Source organism: Diceros bicornis, chromosome 37 (assembly GCF_020826845.1).
Source record: "Diceros bicornis minor isolate mBicDic1 chromosome 37, mDicBic1.mat.cur, whole genome shotgun sequence".
NCBI classification, from domain to species: Eukaryota; Metazoa; Chordata; class Mammalia; order Perissodactyla; family Rhinocerotidae; genus Diceros; species Diceros bicornis.
Genome location: NC_080776.1, coordinates 28282329 through 28299833, shown reverse-complemented (window position 1 = coordinate 28299833; position 17505 = coordinate 28282329). Strand labels below are relative to the sequence as shown.

Genomic DNA, 17505 nt, shown 5'->3' with positions numbered 1-17505 from the left:
AGTATAATTTTTAAAAGTATACTTTAAAATGAGCTGGGGTCTGATGAGCTCATTGAAACCGATCCCTTCTTGCGGGAGCTAGAAAAGCTGAACCAAATGTTACAGACACCGGCCCAAGACTCTGGTGGCCACTGGAAGGAGGGGCCGTGCCGAGGAAGGCGGAGGGCAAGATGCCCTGGAAGGAGAAGGGGGTGGAGGGGCACTCTGATGCTGCAGTAATGCAGATGGGCAGGCCAAGTGCCGCAGGGCAGAGCGGGATCGGGCCCCACCCAGGACACCTGGACGGAAGGCCTGGCGGGGTGGGGGGCGGGGTGGGGGACTTCAGGGAGAGACGCTTGCCGCAGTAAGATGTTCTGGACCAACGGCACGTCTTTATGGTAAAACCCTGAACTTGGCCTCCTATCTTTACTGCTCCCAAAGATGGGTTCCAGCCTGAGGGCAGGTCTACACTCGAGGACAAATGGAGCGTGTGTCGATGTCTCTGTGAGAATCTCTCTATGACCTTCCAACACTGTCTTCATCAGGCCACAAAAGGTACTGACCACAAAGGATAAGGCTAACAAAATGGATCACGTTAAAATGAAGAATTTCTGCTCATCAGAGATAACATTCAAGTGTCACATCGCACCTGTGACAGTGGGGGAAAGGGACACGCTCCGACAGGCACGGGGTGTGGACAGAGCACTGGCAGTGCAGCAGGACTGCTAGTGACCCAGGCCTGCAACAGCAGAGCAGAGACGGAGCTTGTGGTTCTTCACGTGGCGGACGTGAGAGGGCACAATAGAGGCTCCAGGGAGGGAAGCAGGCGGCCAGGCTCGCCCGGGGCTGCCCTGAGCGCAGCCTTGAACTGCAGCCTGCCATCTCATTAGCGGTGGTGTTATTTGTCTTACCATTTCAAAGCTGTATGTGTGTGCACGTGCATGTGTGTGAAATAATTACCATGCCATGAAGGACCAAAAGTGTCAGTATAAGAGAAAAGAGATAACAAGTATATAATCAAAGTAAAAACTCTACAATCTTAAGAATTGGTGGTTCAGTTTTCTCTTTCAAAAGAAAGTTTTTCTCAGGCCGGCTCGGTGGCACAGCGGTTAAGTGCGCGCACTCTGCTTTGGCAGCCCGGGGTTCGCTGGTTCGGATCCTGGGATCCTGGGCGCGCACCAATGCACTGCTTGTCAAGCCATGCTGTGGTGGCCTCCCATATAAAGTGGAGGAAGGTGGGCACGGATGTTAGCCCAGGGCCAGTCTTCCTCAGCAAAAAAAGAGGATTGGCAACAGATGTTAGCTCAGGGCTGATCTTCCTCATAAAAAAAAAAAAAAAAAGAAAGTTTTTCTCTTTCAAAAGAAAACCCCCCACCCCCTCCAGCAGCAGAGTGGCCCCAGTGCCTGATGGGGTCTTTCACTGCGTCTCCCACCAGAGGACAGGGCTCCCTGGGGGAGCGGCAGGTGGGTTCCAGGCAGAAAGTGGACAAGATGAGCAGGGGCCTTGTCCTGCAGGTGCCGGCAGAGACCAAGGGGCTGGGTCTGGAGGGCCTTGGAAGGGCTCCACTGTCCACAGGTAGGGCCATTTGAACACCAAGAACAGTAACCACAACAGGTCAAAACAGAACAAATAGCCCAGCAGGTGCTTTTAAGGTAGTGCGGCCCACTGACTACCGTCTGGACCTGCCCCAGCCTGTACAAGCACTCACCAGCATGCCACGGAGCGGAAGGAGGCCCCGGATCCGGAAGTGGCTGGTCCCTGAGACACCTTTGCTCGTGTACAGCAATACATCTGAGAACTGAGAGATGGGAAGCTTTAGATAGAAAAATTTTAAAAACAAGTAACGAGGTTTCAATATCTTATTAGACCGACTTCAACTCCAAGGGCCCCTATCTGGTTATCAGATCTGTTCAGCTTGCTGGAGATTTTTGGCAAAAAAGGGATTTTTATTTCCTTCATACAATCATTTTTGCCCAGAAGGAACTAGTAAGCACATGAACCAGCAGACCTCTTGGGCCAGTGCCCAGGGCCCAGCAGCTGGAGGCAGTGGGGAGTTCTGGTGGGTCCTGACACAGTACCCCCTCATCCAGGAGGGCTCAGGTTTGAATCTCCTAACTGGCCATGAGGAAGGGAATCTGGTGGCAGCAGGGACTTGCAAGAGGCCCTCGGCTCCCAGAGTCAAAGCCAGTACTTCTGGGCCTGTGAGTGTGACCCTGTGAACTGGCTGCTCGGCACGAGCAGAATGTTCCTGTAGCCAAGGGTGCATGGACTTTTCTATCTTCTGGCTTTTTCTCAGCCTGCAGACAGGTGCCTAGAACCCAGAATAAGGAAGGTGCCGGCCCAGGAGTGTTTTCTGCGACCCTCACTTGGCTCCTTCTGACTTTGAGGCCGTCCACCGGGGCCAGAGCATTGGCACAGCCCCCAGCAGCACTGCTGCCCAGGCCACCTACCAAGAAGAACATCCTCTGCTGTAGGCCCTTCCTGGTGAGCTTGTGTAGGCAGCCCTCGCGGATAAACTCCTGAAAGACAGAGACGAGGCCCCTTTGTGCCAGCCCAGGGCCGCCTCAGCAGATGGCATGCTGGCGGGGCCAAGGGTTCACGGCACCATTTATGCTTGTCTGAGTCCCACCGGATGAACCCCTCGCAGGCCCCGTCCGACCCTTGAACAGCGCCCTTCTGCCCAGATGCCCAAGGACCCTCCATGCCTTTCCAACCTTCCGCCTCCTGCCTGCTCCCCTCAGTCACCGGAGTCCTTTCTGGGTGCCAGTTAACACAGTCCCCAAACCGTCTGCCAAGCACCTGCAGCCTCGTCTCACCGCAGGCTGAGGGATGCCTTGGAAAGCAAAGGGGAGCACACTGTTCTTGTCCCCTCTACATTGTTCTTGTAGAGGGAAAGCTTCTGGAAGGTTCAGCCAAGGAGATTACATCTGAGTTCAGCTTTGAGAAAAACTGGGTAGGAGCAGCTCGAGAATGGGAGGGAGGAGGATGGGAACACCTGGATCTCACCAAATGTGAACAGGTGATTGGTGTTAGCTGCCACCCAGCATTGGCATTTGAACAAGGATTCCACACCACAAAAGTTTATAACCCAAGGGAACGAGACATTCCAGTGGAATGTTTGAAGCTCCAGGAGGAGCTGTCCATGCTGTGTCCTGGGCAGTTCTTTGTAGAAAGAGGAAGGTGTAGGCCCCAGAGGAAGAGGAGAAGGTTCTGCCTCTCCCTCCAGCGCCCGACCGCGCCGCCAGGACTTCAGGGACATCCTCATACTTCCCCGCCCATGCTGGAGCACCACTCGTCCAGGCCCTGCGCATCTGCCTCTGAGGATACGGACACCAAACAGGTCCCTAACCGCCTGTGCTGATGGCGGGCAGTGAGAGCCTTGGTCATCCCAAAGAATTCCAGTTTGGACTATTTCTGGAGACTCTTCTACCTTCTGTTATTCCTTTCAGACAAGTAGGGACCTGGGCTCTATGCCCTGAGAACGTGCTGGGGGGCCCCAGCCTTAGCAGCTCTCAAACGAACTGAGTGAAGGCACAAAAAACACCTTTATACAGATAACCCTCATGGCCGTAGCAGGATGAGAAACAGTCCAACCGAAACATCAGCCCGGCAAGATGAGGAAGGCATGCCCTCATGTCGCACAAACTCTCTTGCACCACTGGACTGGGCCAGTTACTATGCTCACGGCTCTCACTGCAAACCTGCCCTCCCATCACTGCTCTGGGGCCACAGGGGAGCCGGCTGCTCCCATAGGTGCCGGGGCCATGAGGCCGGAACAGCGCTTCACAGCCGTCCCTTCCCGCAAACACGAATCCAGTTTATGGTTTTCCTGCCCTCGCAGAGCCAGCTTCACCACCCCGCAGAGACCCCTTCTCCAGCACCCCCAGCCCCAGGCCCTTGGGCACGCTTGCTGCTGAGCTTTCTGCTGAGCTTTCTGCTGAGCTCGGCCCTCCACAGAGCTGGGAGCTTTAGCGCATGGCCCTGGCCAGGCCTGTGTTCCCCGCCCTCCATGGGACCCTTCTTGCAGTTCTGCCTCCTCGATACTTTACACTTCTTCTCACCGTTTGGTACCTCGTTATCAACTTTCTACCCAGTTTATCAACTTTCTACCCAGCAGCCTTCTACCGTGCTCTTGAATTCCTCTGCTCAAATAACTGGTGTGGCTTCTGTATCTGACTGATACACATATTTAACTTCGGGAGACCAGGAACCCTGGGTTATCAAGATAGGACTGTGGAGATTTTGACTAATAACCATAATTACGGCAGCAAGCCTTTACACGGCACCTACCTCACGCAAGGCACTGGGCCAAGCAGCTGACATCAGTCCCCTTGTCAATTCCAGACCCCCCATCTCAGAGGTGGAGCAGCCTGCCCAGGCCACATGGCTGGCTGTGGAGACCTGAATTCAAGCCTGGGCTCCAGAGCCCATCCCCGACCCCTGCTCTTGAGGCTACTCTCCTTTATTTGTCCTTTTAGTGACAGTTCCCTGGGGCCACCATCGTAAGACACTGTGCCGGGCACTAAGAGAAACAACAATGTGTATTAAGAGCCCTAGCCCCCTCCCAGAGTCCCAGCCAGCAGCAACACGAGAGCTACGTGGTCAAGGAGGGAGTGAAACAGAGCCGTCTGGGCACCCAATCAAAGCCCTGCCTCTAGGAGGGCAGACTTTCCTGTACACTTTAGTCTAGCTTATCTTTTTGAGCTCATGGTCCACATTCTCAGTACCTTCTTCTCACAAGGCTAACACAGAAACGTGACTAGACACTCACACGCTAATACGTGTACGCTTGTGTTGAGACAGGAAACATCCCCCTGCAACCCTTAAAGCAATTTTCTTATGTTGAAAGTGCTGAGTTCAAAGCAAAAGGCATTAGTGATAGAAAACAAGCAGCAGTAGACATATAGACTCGTGGCACAGAATGAAAGGTTCAACATAAACCCACACATCGATGGCCCATTGTTTTTGACAAGGGTACAAAGACAATCCAACAAATGATGCTGGGACAACTGGACATCCACATGGAAGAGGATGAAGTTGGATTCCCACCTGGCACCATCCACAAAACGAACTCAAAATAGATCAAATCTAAATGTAAGAGCTAAAACATAAAATTTTTAGAAGAAAATATAGGGATAAATATTCATACTTTGGATTAGACAATGGTTTCTTAGTTTTGACACCTACAGCATAAGCAACCAAAGGAAAAATAGATAAATTGGACTTCACCGAAATTAAAAACTTGCGTGTTGTAAATGATACCCACAAGAAGTGAAAAGACAAACCACAAAATGGGAGAACATATTCGCAAATCATACTCTGGTAAGGGTGTGGTATGCAGAGTAGATAAAGAACCTCACAACTCAACAGTAAAAAGATAAACAACTCAATTAAAAGGTGGGCAAAGGATCTGAATAGGCATTTCTCCAAAGAAGGCACAAAGGGCCAATAAACACATGAAAAGATGCTTGTCATTAGCCATCAAGGAATGCAAATCACAATGAGATACCACCATCTGCACCAGGATGGCTAGCATCAGACAAGATATGGAGAAATTGGAACCCTCATACACTCCTGGTAGGAATGTAAAATGGTGCAGTGACTTTGGAAAACATTGGCAGCTCCTCAAAATGTTAAACATAGAGTTACCACATGATGCAGCAATCCCACTACTAGGTATATACTCAGGAGAATTGAAAACATATGTCCACATAAGGACTCGTACACGAATGTTCATAGCAGCATTATTCACAATTGCTAAAAAATAGAAACAACCCAAGTGTCCACCAGCAGATGAATGGATAAACAAAATACAGTGTATCCAGAGAATGGAATACTATTCTGCCACCAAAAGGAAGGAAGTACTGACACATGCCACAACAGGCATGAACCTTGAAACCATGATGCTGAGTGAAATAAAGGAGACACAAAAGGCCACGTACTGTAAGATTCCATTCATATGAAATGTCCAGAATAGGTAAATCCAAAGGGACAGAAAGTAGATTAGTAGCTGCCAGAGATTAGGGAGGGGACAGGGAGTGACTGCTGATAGGTATGGGGTTTCTTTCAGGGGTGGAGGGCATGAAAGTGTTCTGAAATTAGATAGTAGTGGTGGTTGCACAACCTTGTGAATATAGTCAAAACCACTGAATTGCAGTGGTTTGAAAGTGTGAATTCTGTGGTATGAGAATTATATCTCAAAAACAATGAAGTAACCAGCTCAAAAAACTTTCTCAAACCAAGTGACTCACCCTGCTGGGAGTGATGAGGTTCTCGACGCCGACCAAGTCCCGCTGCAGCTCCGTCAGCTTCTGGAGGTTCTCCAGCCGGACTAGGCTGTGCTGGAGTGTGGACGTCACCTCCGTGATGGCCTTGAGGGCATCTGCATGGAGACACCCCTCAGTAAAGTCGCCCGGGCAGGTGGGCCAGGGGCAGCACTCCACTCCCCAGTACACTTGTGGGGGGACCCCTCGCAGCAGAAGGCCGTCCTGGTCAGTGTCCACTCCCTGTGACCCCTCCAGGCAACTGGAGTCCTTTCTTCTGCTGTTCAGATTTGGAGCAGAGAAGGGCCTTCCCCTGAGGAGGTGGAGCTGAAGGACAGGCTCGGACCTAATCTCTGCCATCGGCCGGAGGGGCAGGGGAGGGCCGTGGCAAGCCGAGACCACTGTGGTACTTGGCCCTTCTGGGGTGGAGCCAGCGCACCCTGTGCTCCCCAGTTAAGGAAGCCAAAAAAGGAAAGCCTTCAGGTTTGCCAAAGCTGCTCCTACCTCATACCCACACCAGCTTCCGGCACTTGGCCATAGGGCTCCTAACCACACAGCCACGGCACCCTGGAGGGACAGGGCCCCGTGTCCGCACTCACCGCAGCAGTCAGCATAGTCACGGTGCCCAGGTGTATAGTGCCCACACAGCCGGCTCAGCAGCAGGCGGTAGTGCACCAGCCGCTGGATGGGCTTCAGTAGGAACGTGTTGAGAGGCAAGTAGCAGACTTTCTGGAGCTCAAACTCTTTGTACACCGTCTCTAGCTTCTTCGAGTGTTTTGTGGCCTTTTCCAGTTCTGTCAGGACCTCATCATGCCTTTGGAAGAAGCTGGTAAACTCCTGTTGAGGCACAAAAGTAGGGCCTTTATGTTAGGAGATGTGGGAGAGGGGGTCCAGTTGGCGAGTGGCCTGTCCATCTGGCCGGCAATCCCAGTGTGGACATCACACACTAGCTGGAAATCTCAATGGGGCAGAACAGAGAATGGCCCTGTGAGTGTGAGCTGGGGCTTTCCAGCTTCCACAGAGTTGGTTCTGTCCCATCTGAGACTCCACCCTGACCAAACCTCATTCCAGGCGGGAGGGGAGGGCCTCATCCACAGCCATCACCACCATGCCCACTGCTGACTGACCCCATGGCTCATGCGGTGAGTGGACAAAGGGCTTTGACCCCACTTTACAGATGAAGAACTGAGGCTAAGAGGGCTGTAATTTGCCTCATGTGATATAGCGAGTGAGCGCTGGGCAGGGATTAAACAAATCCGACTCGAGCTCTGCCTCCAGCACCACGGAGAGGCTGCCCCGGGTCTCACCCACACTCTAGAGCGGAGCACAGCAGTTGTTTGATACAGTAATCGAAGAGAGGGCATAATCACTCCTGATAGTTTTACAGCCCAAATCAAAGTGCATGCATGCATGGATTCTGAGTGTCACACAGATGTATTAAACTCAACCAACCCTACCTTCTACAGGGTTTTAATATTAAATCAGTTTGTTTTAATGAACATTACAGATGACCTGTACAGTATGGTAAGCTCAAACAGATTTGTATATATTTTGATTTTAAATTCGTGCAAGTGCTTTTGGGATAGGCAGAACTTACTAATTAACCTCCTGGCTCAGAAAACCAAAAACATGTCAGGGTAAGAAAGGGGGGCCTCTGAGCAAGCTGGAGCTCTTCAAATGGGGCTATCTGAAGTCAGAACTGAGTGATCCTGTGGGTCCCCTGGGCCCACAGGAATGAAATGGGGCCTAGAAAAGAGTCTCGAGTCCGGCTGGATCAAATGGAAGGTGGGACAGGCCTGGGATGGAGGCAGCAGCCAGCCCAGTGAGTGGGAAGGGCTGAGAGATGGGAGTGATCCAAGCAGTGGGAGGTGTTCCAGAGTGTCCAGGCAGGATGCTGCGGGGCTGCCACGAGGGGAACACATGGGTGGGGGAGGCCTGTCCCAGGTCTCTTTAGCAAGAATAAGACCCCTGAACAGCAAAAGCATAACTGGCCCTGTTGATTCCTACCCTGTGACAACTGGTCCTAACGAAGAGACATCTCGCTTCCCCACGTGGCTGACCTGGGCTACCCAGAGTCACTCCATTTGTACATTCCTTGGCATATTCCCTTCACAGAGCTCAAGCCTGTCTAAGGAAAAAGCCTGAACTATGAGCCTAGCAGGTGAGTGGAAACAAACCCTGACATCGACCTAGACAGCCTCTGAGCAGCCCTTTCCAGGCTGCAGAACCCAGCAAGAGTAGTAACTGCACACAGGTCAGCTAGAGGCTCATGTCCCATTGTGAATCACAGAGCAGATGTCAAGAGCACCATCTCTTAGCATACTCGTCCACTCTGATGCTGCTCTGAGGGTCACACTTTCCTGATGGGAACTATGCTCTGAGGGGAAAGCTGGTCTGACAGGAATTTGTTCTGAGGGGAACTCTGTCCTGTGGAGGACACTTCCCTAAGGGGAATGCTGTCCTGAGGGGAACAATATCCTGAGGGGAATGCTGCTATGAGGGGAACTCTGGCCTGAAGAGAATGCCTTTCTGACGGGAATGATGTCTTGCAGGGAAAGCTGCTTTGAGGAGGACACTGTCCTTAGGGGGACTCTGTCCCCACTCAGGGCAGTGTTCCCCTCAGAGCAGTGACCCGTCAGGACAGGCTTTTTCTCACAGCAGCATTTCCCTCAGTACCCTGTCCTCAGGGACCACTGTCCTGGGTAACACTGTCCTGAGTGGAACACTGGTCTTGCAGAAATGCTGTTTGAGGGGAATGCTGTCCTAAGGAGAACTCTGCCATGAGAAAACACTGTGTTGAGGGGGACAATGCTCTGAAGGGGACACTGTCCTGATGGGAATGCTGTCCTGAGGGAAATACTGACCTGAGGAGAATGATTATCTGAAGGGAACTCTGCTCTGAGGGGAATTCTGCCTGGAGGGGATCACTGTCCTGATGGGAACACTGTCTTGAGGGAAATGCTGTTGTGAGGGAAAGGCTGTCCTGAGAAGTTACTCCTTTGAGGGAAACACTGTCCTGAGGGGAACACTGTCCTGATGGGAACTGTCTTGATGGGAGTGCTGTCCTAAGGAAATCCTGCTCTGAGGGAAACGTTGCTCTGAGGGGAATGCTGTCCTGAGGGACATATTGCTGTGAGGGAAAGGCTGTCTCAAGGGGTTGCTCCTCTGAGGGGAGCACTGCCTTGAGGGGGACACTGTCCTGAGGGAATGCTGTCTGGAAGGGCCACTGTCCTGAGGGGAGCACTGGTTTTAGGGGAATGCTGTCTGAGAGGAATGCTACTCTGAGGGGAATGCTACCCTGAGGGCAATGATATCCTGAGCGGAATGCAATTCTGAGGAGAATGCTGTCCTGAGAACTTGATCCTTATGGAACTGCTGCTCTGAGGGAATGCTGTCCTAACGGGGACACCGTCCTCAGGGAAATGGTGCTGTGAGGGAAAGGCTATCCTGTGGGGTTGCTTCTCTAAGGGGAACACCGTCTTGAGGGGGATGCTGTCTTGATGTAATGCTGTCTTGAGGGACCATTGTCCTGAGTGGAACACTGTCCTGAGAGTAATGCAGCTCTGAGGGGAAAGGTGTTCTGAGTAGAATGTCGTCCTGAGGGGGATACTGTTGAGGTGAACACTGTTCTGAGGGGAACGAGGTCCTGAGGGGAACATTGTCCTGACTGGAAGGCTGCTCTGAGGAGAACGCTGTCCTCAGGGGAACATGGACCTGAGGGAAATACTGTCCTGATAGGACTGCAGTCCTGATGGGAATGCTGTTCTGAGAGATGCTGTCCTGGGGTGAATATTGCTCTGAGGGTAGAGCTGTCCTAAAGAGAATGCCTCCCTTAGGGGAATTATGTCCTGAGGGAAAAGCTATCCAGACTGGAGGGCTGTCTTGATGGGATTGATGCTCTGAGGGGAAAGCTGGTCTGACAGGAACGCTGATCTGAAGGGAATGCGGTCAGAGGAGAATGCTGTCCTCGGGGAAATGCTGTCCTGAGGGGAATTCTGTCCTGAGGGAACAGCTGTCCAGACTGGAACATTGTCCTGATGGGAATGGTGCTCTGAGGGGAAAGTTGGTCTGATAGGAACACTGCTCTGAGGACAATACTGTTTGAGGGAAATGCAGCTCTGAAGAGAACTCTGTCCTGAGGGGAACAATGCTGACAGGAATGCTGCTCTGAAGGCAATGCTGTTATGAGGGGAATGCTGCTCAGAGGAGAATGATGCTCTGAGGGGAATGCTGTCCTGAAGTGAATGCTATCCTGAGCTGAATGCTGTCTTGATGGTATGGCTGCCCTGATGGGGAAAGCTGTCCTGAGGGGAATGTAGCTGTTTGGAGAATCCCGTCCTGAGGGAATATTGTCTTGTCAGGAATGCTGTCCTGAGGGGAATGCAGCTGTGAGGGGAACACTGTCCTGAAGGGAATAGTGTCCTGAGGGGAATGCTGTCCTGAGTTGATTGCTGTCCCGAAGGGTATGCTGCTATTGTACTGACAGTTGCTAGGCCTGGAGTCACCACCCAAACCCATGCTACCTTTAACTGATGCATGTTCCTGAGTAGGACGTCCCCAATTCGCTGATGACTGCCTGTGGCGTGGGCATTAGAAGATCCTTCCCTGGAGTAGAGATGAACAAATATGGTCAAAAGCTTGTAAAAGCTTGTGAGACGCACTTCGATTTGATGCTTGTGTGACCGGCTATTCTAGTCACAGCAAGAATGGCAATAAGATGCTTTGAGGTGGAAGGCCCATACTTGACAGAAACAATTATTACATTCTGGCCATTCTCTAAAAGGTGATAATCAGACCAGAAAAAAAAAATTATCTACCTTCTACTTCTTTCATACTCTCTTCTGGAATAGGATGAATAAAAGTGATTGTTACATTTCTACTCCTTCCCACAAGTTTAAAAAATATATACTTCAATGAAATAATGGTTGCTGTGAATTAGTTTCTGAAGCCAGGAAATTCCTGAGAGCAGTGATGGTGATAAGAGTGGGCTGCCCATTGTAGGGGTCTAGGGTGTGGGGGACACTGTGTGGGGGTCCAGAGCAGGGGGTGCAGGGCCCAAGGGCTGCCCATGTGTGCAGGGGGGTCCAGGGTGGGGGCTGCTCATGTGTGCAGGATATTACCAGAGTGCCAGCCTCTGCTCCACCTCATGCAGGAAACCTCTGTGGAACTCGTAGATGGGGTCAATGTTGGAGAAGAGCAGGGTCATCAGGTCTGCAGGCATGGCATCCTCCTTGACCACTGCACTGCGAAACCACTGTGGGAAGAGCTCAGGGTGACTGAGGGACCCTGAGAGTCTGTGGCCACAGGACACCCAGCACTGACCTCAGAGTCACTGCCCATAAGGACAGCTCAAATCAGGGTTATAGCCATCCTCTTGGCTGACTACCTAATTTTCACAATATAAGAAAACAACTCTGGGTGAAAAGCTTCAAATGGATATATTCCCAATTTTGCAAAAAATTGGACCCAATGTTCTGACCTGATTTACACATGTTTAAAGGCAAATATATTTAACAGAACATATATATGTAGGTCTCATGATGTAGCTCTCAAGAGCTATTTCTCAGGAGGTTTAGATTGAAGAAGTATTAAGAAAACCAAAGTAATAAAGGACTTAGGTTTCATACCACGGTAATAACTTCTAAATCCTTCAGGTATGTTCGTTCTGTCGCAAGAATCTCCTTTGCTATGAAATAGGCTTCATCTGCTGCCGTGCACTGCAAGAAGCAGACAGTGTGAGCACGAGTCTGTCGGTCATGTCACTGACGTTCATAACACTCTTCTGCTCAAGTTAACAGCATCATGCAGTTTTCATCCGTAATTCCTGAAGGGATTTACTTCTGAGTAAAAATATAAGCCCAGTTGTATCTCTCTGACATGTTTTTCTCATTTTATGTTATCCTTTTTGAGAAAAGAATTGCTGTTCAAACATATATCGAAGCTTATTATTGGTGTTGTGATGCAATTACTGCTCAGCTATCACCGCCAGGGGTACAGCTGGTTAACACACAGATACATAAGTGTGTATGATTATAAATGATTAAGCTTAACTCACAAAAGTCATTTAAATTGCCAAACAGTCTGCTTTCTAACTGTGCCCTATGTTAGAGACAAGGCTGGCTGATGTGCTTGGAGTGCAGGGCCAGAGATGGCCCAGCCCTGGGAGCTCTTAAACCTCCGTCAGGCCTCTGCCTGAAGAGCAGGTGCCAGCAGGCAAGTCAGCAATGACGGGACCATCCGGAGCAGGAATGGCCACACTGCGCCCCCGGGAACCTGGGCTCCATCGTGCCCAGCTCTCGGCATTCTGGCAAAGCACAGGCCTCACACTCGGTCTGGGCTGGTGCTGTGTCCTTCCCTGGAGGGCCCCTCCCCACCCTGAGCACCTCACATAGCGGCCTGTGCCAAGGTCCAGCTTGACGGACCCTCCTCCATCCTTGCCTACCTAGCAGACACCCGGTCCTGCTCTATCCCTGCATGGTTGCCCTGTCACTCCTCCACCAGGCTGAGGACTTCTTTAGGGCCAACCATCCCCCTGTCCACCATGCAAATATCTGTGGAGCACGTGCCAGCCCCAAATAGGCACCTGGGATGTGCCCAGGAACAGAGGTCTCTGCCCTCGACCTGAGGGCCTCCCAGGAGGAGACAGGCAAGAAGCAATGGACAAGCTAAAGGGGAAGTTACCATTCCCAGCAGAAAAGTGCCCTGGAGTACAAAGCACAGCAGGTAGGGGTGGGGCAGATGCAACCTCTAGCAGAGAAGACAGGCTGCCTCCTGGTGGTGGAAGACAGGTCAGAGGCCAAAGATGACGGGGAGGGTAAGAGGTAGGCGAGCTGGTTACTGCTGGGGAAGGCAGGGGGTCTATCTGAGCACATCGGACCCCCAGGATGAGTCTGGCTGCTGTATTGAGAGCAGGCCCGGGGGGCCCCTGCTGGTCAGGAGGCCTCTGCACCACCCAGGCTCTGCAGCAGGGGAGGGGAGCAGCCAGATGAGGGGTGGGCCCCCAGACACAGTCTGAAGGTCAAGTTCCAGTGTGGGTGGAGGTGCCAGGGATGGAGGAGGCAAGGATGACTGTGGTTTTGGGCTCAAGCCAAGGGAAAGAGATGCCGTCCCCGGAGGTGGAGAAGGCTGCAGGTGGCAGGTTTGGGGAGAAAGGTCAGAGGTAAGGTTTGCACCATAGGGGTCTGCGATGTGCTATAGACGCTATTGAGAAGCAAGCTGGGCAGCCAAGATGGGAGGCTGGGCTGGAGGCTGACACTGGGGGGCCCATAACTTCTTCCTCTGCCCTGCCCCAAGGTGAAGTTTAGCAGAGGTTTAACAAGGCGCGTTCCACCCGTGTGCCCCAGAGCCCACCAATAGGCCAGCCAGCTGTACGGGTGAGGCCCCTCTGGCCCACCAGGAATACTCTACTTGACCTGCTGCCCTTCAGAACCCATGTCCTGCTGTCCTTCCTCCAAAATCCTGCATGCAGAATCTCCACTGGCTGCTTCTCATGTCAGCTCTTCCCAAATAATTGACAGCTGCGCAGTTCGAGCAGCCCAGGGAGCCTGCTCTGCAGTCTTGCGATGTTCTGGCCCTGGCAGCCTCTCCTCGGAGTTCCCATACTGGGTCCCTGGAGCTCGAGCCCTTCTCCCCAGAGAGCAGTGGGATCACCTTTCCAATCTTCACGCTCTTCAATGTTTTCTTTTTGGGCTTCATGCTATGAAAAAATGACTTTTTCAAGTCCAACCTCAGTAAAATCTCTTTAAAAAGTAACATTTCCACCTGAGCTTGAAGTGCCCAGTGAGCTCCCTGGCCTTTGGCTCTTGGGGAGAGTCCAGTTCAGGCAAGCTGGCTTCCCAACCACATTCACCTTGGCATGGGGTCCCACAGCAAGACCATAACTTTGCATGCTATCCTATAGAAGGAGGGTCACCCCAAGGTTCTAGACCAGCTCCTCTCCTCGTGGGGGGTTGAAGACACCCAGAGACAAATGGTCCGGAAAATCACGGCAGCATCCCTGATGAGACTGCGGTAACATCACAGGTACCACCAGTTAGTAGCAAGAAGATGCAAGGAGCCAAGTGATCAGCAGCAGCTCGTGGACAGCCTGCCTGTGAGCTGGGGCTGGCCCCCTGGTTTTCAGCGCAAAGAAAACCTCTTAGGAAACTCTCAGTGGAGAGAAATCAAAACAGCTGCTGCCTTGCCCAGCCACACCCCCCAACAGAGATCCAGGTTGAGCCCCAAGTCAGGGTGGTGAGAGGGGACGGCCAGGGAGAAGGTGCTTCCTGCCGAGCCCTGCCACCTGTCCCTGCAGAAAGCAGCCCAAGAGCCCCCAGCACGGCGAGCCGTCATCACTTCTCTCAGCTCCACATGAGCACGGGGAAGGAAGTATCTGCCACCTTCAGCTTTTATACCTTTCAAATATTCTCAGTCCTCACCAATTTCCATTAAAAAGGGAGAAATAGTGCATTAAATAGGAGACATTGGTGAGGAGCAGATTCCAGGAAATAAACTGGCACACGTGCCACCGAGGGATGGGGTCAGCGCTCGAAGAAGAGTCAGGCAGCCCCTGCTCCTTCACACAGCTGAGAAGCCAGATGCAAACGCAGAAGCCGGACAAGGCTTAGTCATCAGAACACCGCGGTTCTCAACTCCCGAGTTTGCCTGTGGAGCTTAGAAACACACAGGACGTGCCAGGAGAGTCGCTGGTGAACTGGGCGCCTCCCTGGGTGAATTGGGGGAGTGGGGGGCCTTGTTGGGGACGCTGTTTCACAAAGCCAGCACAGAGCACAGCTGGGTCGCTTGCCCAGAGGGCTGCATTTGCTCAGTGCTGGCCTCTGGGATGGCCTACGGGGCAGCAGTGAAGAAAGGGCCGTCCCTGTTTCCCCGGGAGCCCACTCGTGCTCGATGCCAATGCCAGCTGTGCTACGTAGCCTGGGACATGCAGCAATGCGTGGCCAAAACTCACGAGGCGGCGCTGTCTGTGAGGAGAGGAGAGGTGGTAGAACCAGGGGTCCCTGTGCGCAGCGGCTGGGGGCCCAAGGGCTGCCTGGGAGTGGTGGTCCAGCCACGGCTCTGCGAGGTCCCCGCATGTGACCAGCAGGGTCCTTCTCTCAGAGGCCTGGTCTGGACAACAAATGCCACAGTCGCCCACTATTAGCCCACTTACCCTCAGGTGTTAGAGGTCATCACCCTACAGAACCACCTGAAGATCAACTATTTTTTGTAACGCAGAAAGTAACAAATTAAAATTTAGTTTTTTTTGTCTTTATTGTTGAGGCAGAATTGCCATCAGCTAACATCAGCAGGGCTGATGAGTGGTGTAGGTCCACACCTGGGATCTGAACCCACGAACCTGGGCTGCCGAAGCAGAACACAGCAAACTTAACCACTGCGCCATGGGGCCGGCCCCAAAATTTAGGTTTTTTTTTTTTTTGTGAGGAAGATCAGCCCTGAGCTAACATCCATGGCAATCTTCCTCTTTTTTTGCTGAGGAAGACTGGCCCTGGGCTAACATCTGTGCCCATCTTCCTTCACTTTATATGGGACGCCGCCACAGCATGGCCTGACCAGTGGTGCATCAGTCGCGCCCAGGATCCAAACCTGGGCTGCCAGCAGCGGAACGTGCGCACTTAACCGCTACGCTACAGGGCCGGCCCCAAAATTTAGTTGTTGTTGTTTTTTTTTCCTGAGGAAGACTGGCCTGGGCTAACATCCCTGCCCATCTTCCTCCACTTTATATGGGACGCCGCCACAGCATGGCCCGACAAGCGGTGCGTCTGTGCGTGCCCGGGATCCGAACCGGCGTACCCCGGGCCGCCACAGCAGAGCACGCACACTTAACCACTTGTGCCACCAGGCCCGCCCCAAAATTCAGTTTTTTAAACAGCTTTCCTCCAAGCCATTTTTGTTTTCACACCAAAGCAACAGTGAGCTACATAGATGGTCATTAGGTTTCCAAAATAAATAAAAGATGTCCCCAAGCCAAACACAAAGTGTCCAAGGGACCAGAGTGACCTCTGCCGACTGGCCTGACACGTGTGGAGGCCAAGGTCCGATCCAGCCGGCTTTCCTTCCAGCTTGCTCCTGGGGGACCCCCACTCCATGCAGGGGCAGAGATGGCTCCTGGCTTCTTCCTTCTCCGTGGCCCCACAGGGCCATCACAGCCCACTATTTTACCACCCTCTTACAAAACCTCTAATGCCCTGGAGCCTTTGTCCTTCCTCATGTGCCCACCCACAAAGCTGCCTTGGCCACAACGTTGCCCAGGCTGCAGATGAGGGCCACAGGCGCCACTGCCTCTGGCCATCCCCTCATTGGCGAGCAAGCGCATTTCTCTGCTAGGTCAGTCACTCTCTGCCCGCACATCTCTCAGCGCATGCCCTCACTCCTGTCCCTGACAATAAACAGAAACTTGCAGGGGAATTGCCTCAAGTCTCCGCCTTAAATCCACACACCCCACACATCCTGCCTCCCCTTGCTACAACACTCCGCAGTCTGGACCCCACCCTACTCAGGGACATTCCTCCAGGACCCACTCATCCATCACCCTGAATGCCTCCCCTGACCCCCAGACAAGATGGGGGCCCCAGTAAATCCTCCATTAGCACCCAGACCTTCTCCCCCCAGTTACTCAGTTGTTAAAATGAATGCCCAACAAAGCAGGCAGCAGGGAGGCTGAGGGCTCCCCCAGGGCCCACCTGTTCACACCACATCCCCAGGATCCAGCCCAACACCTGGAACCCACGGGTGCCAGGAACTGTTGTTAAACGAATAAGGAAACCTGTCTTTGAGCAAGGTACCTGAGGAGTCCCAGGTGATGGGAGGATCTCAGGAAGGGATTTCACTGGGGAAGCCAGCCCACCATCCCTGAGGGGGAGTGTGGGCACAGAGCCCCTGACCTGCCCTCAGGCTTCGCAGCCCAGAAAGAAGTTTGCAAACACACGCCCACCAGCAGCAAGCCCTCTGCTGGTGGTGGTGCCCACCTTGTGTTTTGGCTCTTCCTCGTAGTCCGTCTTGGCTCCGCCAACCTCGCTAAGGGCAGGGCTCAGGAGGGGAGATGAGCCCTGCTCAGCTGGGCCCAGAGTCACCTGAAACGCAGGGCTCAAGCTCATTGGGCTCTTCCGGGTGGAGGAAGAAGGCTGAGGACTCTCCTTGGACAGGCCTGGAATTGAAGGGGGTGGGGGATGGAGCGAGAAATGAGAAAGGGCTATGATGCTGGCCAGATGCCATCACATTCCTTACCATGTGTTAGATAACATCAGCCTTACACTGCCACTTGGC

At 52.7% G+C, this 17505-nt stretch overlaps 1 protein-coding gene across 5 annotated transcripts in view; it reads right to left on the bottom strand.

Annotated features, from left to right (window-relative positions):
• FARP2 (FERM, ARH/RhoGEF and pleckstrin domain protein 2) overlaps positions 1 to 17505 on the bottom strand; it is a 110636-nt gene that overhangs the window by 7002 nt on the left and 86129 nt on the right. For 4 of the 5 annotated variants that reach the window (XM_058533374.1, XM_058533373.1, XM_058533376.1 and 1 more), the window contains exons 14-21: positions 17208 to 17386; positions 11871 to 11960; positions 11364 to 11497; positions 10767 to 10848; positions 6843 to 7080; positions 6232 to 6362; positions 2431 to 2499; positions 1689 to 1778 (exon numbers count right to left, since the gene is read on the bottom strand). In XM_058533374.1, coding sequence (XP_058389357.1) covers positions 1689 to 1778; positions 2431 to 2499; positions 6232 to 6362; positions 6843 to 7080; positions 10767 to 10848; positions 11364 to 11497; positions 11871 to 11960; positions 17208 to 17386 — 1013 coding nt within the window. The remainder of the gene's footprint in view (positions 1 to 1688; positions 1779 to 2430; positions 2500 to 6231; positions 6363 to 6842; positions 7081 to 10766; positions 10849 to 11363; positions 11498 to 11870; positions 11961 to 17207; positions 17387 to 17505) is intronic. The other variant, XM_058533377.1, reaches the window with a different exon arrangement.